At 43.1% G+C, this 3,134-nt stretch overlaps 1 protein-coding gene across 2 annotated transcripts in view; it reads right to left on the bottom strand.

Annotated features, from left to right (window-relative positions):
• Positions 1 to 2,855, bottom strand: part of Vps11 (vacuolar protein sorting 11) — a 21,840-nt gene extending 18,985 nt beyond the window's left edge. For both annotated transcript variants that reach the window (XM_065239729.1, XM_065239725.1), the window contains exons 1-3: positions 2,763 to 2,855; positions 2,167 to 2,679; positions 465 to 2,094 (exon numbers count right to left, since the gene is read on the bottom strand). In XM_065239729.1, coding sequence (XP_065095801.1) covers positions 465 to 2,094; positions 2,167 to 2,679; positions 2,763 to 2,777 — 2,158 coding nt within the window. In that variant the 5' untranslated portion in view covers positions 2,778 to 2,855. The remainder of the gene's footprint in view (positions 1 to 464; positions 2,095 to 2,166; positions 2,680 to 2,762) is intronic.
• Positions 2,856 to 3,134: the final 279 nt, after the last annotated feature.

Here is a 3,134-nt window from a genome sequence, read left to right as displayed (position 1 = left end):
TTCTCACAGAGCGTTTTGAAAATAATTATTATGATAATTCCAAAGAAGTTCTGATGAATATTCCTGGAGCCTTCTGACAAAAGCACTAAAAGCATCCTGACAAGAATTCAGATAACAATTTGAAGGAAATCAAAATCTGATGATAGTTGCAAATGAATTACGAAAAAGAGTCCAAATAAATTCTAAGGAGCATATCAAAGAACTTCCGGGAGCATTTGTGAGGATTTCAACGAATCTCTGGGAGCATTCCAAGGAAAGATTGTGAAGTATTTCAAGCGATTTTTGGTAGCTGAAGCTGCACAGTAAATTGTAGAATTATATCTTTTTAGACACGAATGCAAATTTTTGTTGTTGGTCATATAAAAATCATTACCCACTAACATTGCGTTGGCTCGATTAGCATCACCCGCATATTAGCATATGAGTTGTGTTTTTTTTTCTAAATTTCAAACCCAAAAGCTTACCTATCACCTGCAGCACCTGGGACAGCAGCTTTGGAGGAGCGTCTGGATCATTCTTCAACCCATTCAAAGCCAACAGCCACAGGGACGCATCGTTTTGGCCCAGCTTCCGGCAGCTCTTCAGTAAATTCTCGTAGTCACTGTTGTTCAAATAGTGCCTAATGATCAGGTGATGCAGCTTATCCTCTTCGTACAGGTACATTACCCCAGGCCAAAATTGGTACACCCGACACTGGATCAGCACGTGGTTCTTGTCGTACCGATCGGCATCGTTCTTGAGTAAGTTCAAAAGTTTACTCTCTATTGCCGGTGCCTCCCGCCATCGGTACAGATAATGCTCTATTAGAGTATTGTACACAAACTTGCTACAGGACGGTATGTTCATGATGAGATGCTCCAGAAAATCGATCAGCCGTTCATCGTTCGAGAACAAGTGTATAAAATCTTCCGGATTGCCACGCTCATTATTGAACCCGTTGTCGAGCATGGTTTGTATGTCGTCACCGAAATGGTCCTGAAGGGCATTCGAACCCAAATCCGTACGAACATAGTCCGTACAGAGCTTTTTCAGCAGTTGAATCGTCCGATCTGGACAGTGCTCCATCAGAAGGATGCCGTACTTTTTCACATTACTTTCAGCTTCGTGGAAATCGAGTTGCATAATGTACATCAAAGCATCTTCGAAACGACGAAGATCCTCCGTTAGGATGCTAAGGCATAAGTCATGCTTTTTGTGAGCCTTTGCCAGGGACATGGCTTGCTCGACGGATGCATTTCGACACACCTTGATTGCAACGTCCACATCAAATAAGTTCAACTTGTTCTCGTTCTCCAGGAACTGTTTCAACTGCTCGGTACGATCCAATCGCGTGAAGCAGTTCAATAGCAGCGTTGTATGATCGGCTGTTGCCCTACCAGATTTGTGAATCGCTTGCAGATAATCGGTTAGGTAGTGTATGTGACGAGCATCTAGAAATCTTCTAATCACGTAAGACGGTTCCAAGAAGCCAATGGTTTTGATATACTGATCAACCGATCCGGAAAAGTCTCCTTTGCTGTAAAGGTGATCCCCGTATTGTTTGAATATTCCAGCCAATCCATCAGCGTCATATTGATTGCTTTTGGCTATTCTAACTGCTATATCGTACAGATTTTTCTTAAATAGCAAATTCAGTTTGCTTTGAAGATCTTTTTCGTCCAAATGGAAAATATGTTTGCTTTCGGTCAATATGAAGCAGGAACCGAACTCCGTGAGTATCGCCGCAACTTCTTCGATTGGGCACGTGAAGACGATAAACTTATTCTGGATGTCTATCACGGTGAGCACAAACCCGCCTACATTCATTCCGGTGGTTCGAGTGTTCTTCGATACGATCAGCAAATGGGACCGGAACCACTGGAGGAGCGTTTTCTTGCCTTCCAGAGCATAGCAAGGACCACGTCCATCCGAAGTGTAGCAATAAACAGCATCCTCTCGTCCTACCATGAAGTGACCTTCGTTGTGACCCGTCTGAAGAGCACAGCATCCAACCGGGGAACTGATTGTATCCAGAATTATCCTCATCTCTTTATCGCGAGTTTGAAGATTGTACAGGTAAACACCCGAATCGGAACAGACGAACATTTGCGTAATCTGTAATAAAGTCAAATTTCATACTTACTCTAAATTAATTCTCCCCCTAATTTCAGTCAGTCTTATCCTCACCTTATTGAAATGCTTAAACGCAATTCCCGTAATGTCCGTCGTTCCTGCCATGAGCTGCTTCAGCGTCTTGGACCGATCTCTACTAATATCCCCCCGGTACAGCGAAATGCTTCCCTTCGAAAACCCAATCGCCATGAACTGACCACCCTCGGAAACAGCCAGGGCCGTCGGCATTGCAACCATCGTCTTCGCGGTTCGCAAGCACTGCGCCCCAGTTATCGAGTTCATCTTGGACAGGTTCCATACCTTGAACGATGGTCCATTGTCTTCCCCAACCGTGACCAACATGTTATTCTGCTTAGAAACGTCACATAGCAGAATCGATCCTTCGTGGGCCTTGAAGCTGATCGGTTCCCAAGAGCGGCTAAAGCTGTGGATCATGCCCTCCGAGTCGCATATTACAATTGCATTGTTACCACTAGCAGTGGCCGTTATCCGAGCGTCTTGTAAAGTTTCCGCAACCCGGTCCTTATCAACGCCTTTTCGAAGGTCGAAGAAATTAAATTTTCGCCACTGGATAAAAAAAAAACAGAAAAGAGGCGTCACTGTCTGATAGTTTATTCGCTGCCGGGATGCGAATTGGACGAGAAACTTACCTCGAAAATTGCCATCTTGGCGATATTGATCCTTTTTCCGACGATCAAACGGGATAAAACAGATTTTAATAACAAATTTTTTACTTAATTTTTTAGAAAAACTGAAGCCTCTCGGTTGTGATGATTAATCGAACTTTTTGTCTCAACGGATCAAACATTTCATAAGGGTGCAACTGCTTCTTCAGTCAGAAATTTCCCGCAGATAAAAGTTCACTCCTGCGAACTAACCGAACCAGCTGGTAGAAAAAACACTCCTTTACTAGATGGCATAGTTAATTTGCATGTGCAAACTTTTATTCGCGAGAAATCGGTGGATAAAGTAATTGTTTACAAGAATAATTTCGTGCTTTTGAAATGTTGATGTTGATAGTC

This window comes from Ochlerotatus camptorhynchus, unplaced genomic scaffold (assembly GCF_037179485.1).
Source record: "Ochlerotatus camptorhynchus isolate MF236.1 unplaced genomic scaffold, CSIRO-AGI_Acam_v1.1 ptg000006l, whole genome shotgun sequence".
In the NCBI taxonomy this organism is placed as follows: Eukaryota; Metazoa; Arthropoda; class Insecta; order Diptera; family Culicidae; genus Ochlerotatus; species Ochlerotatus camptorhynchus.
This window is presented reverse-complemented; position numbering and strand designations above follow the sequence as displayed.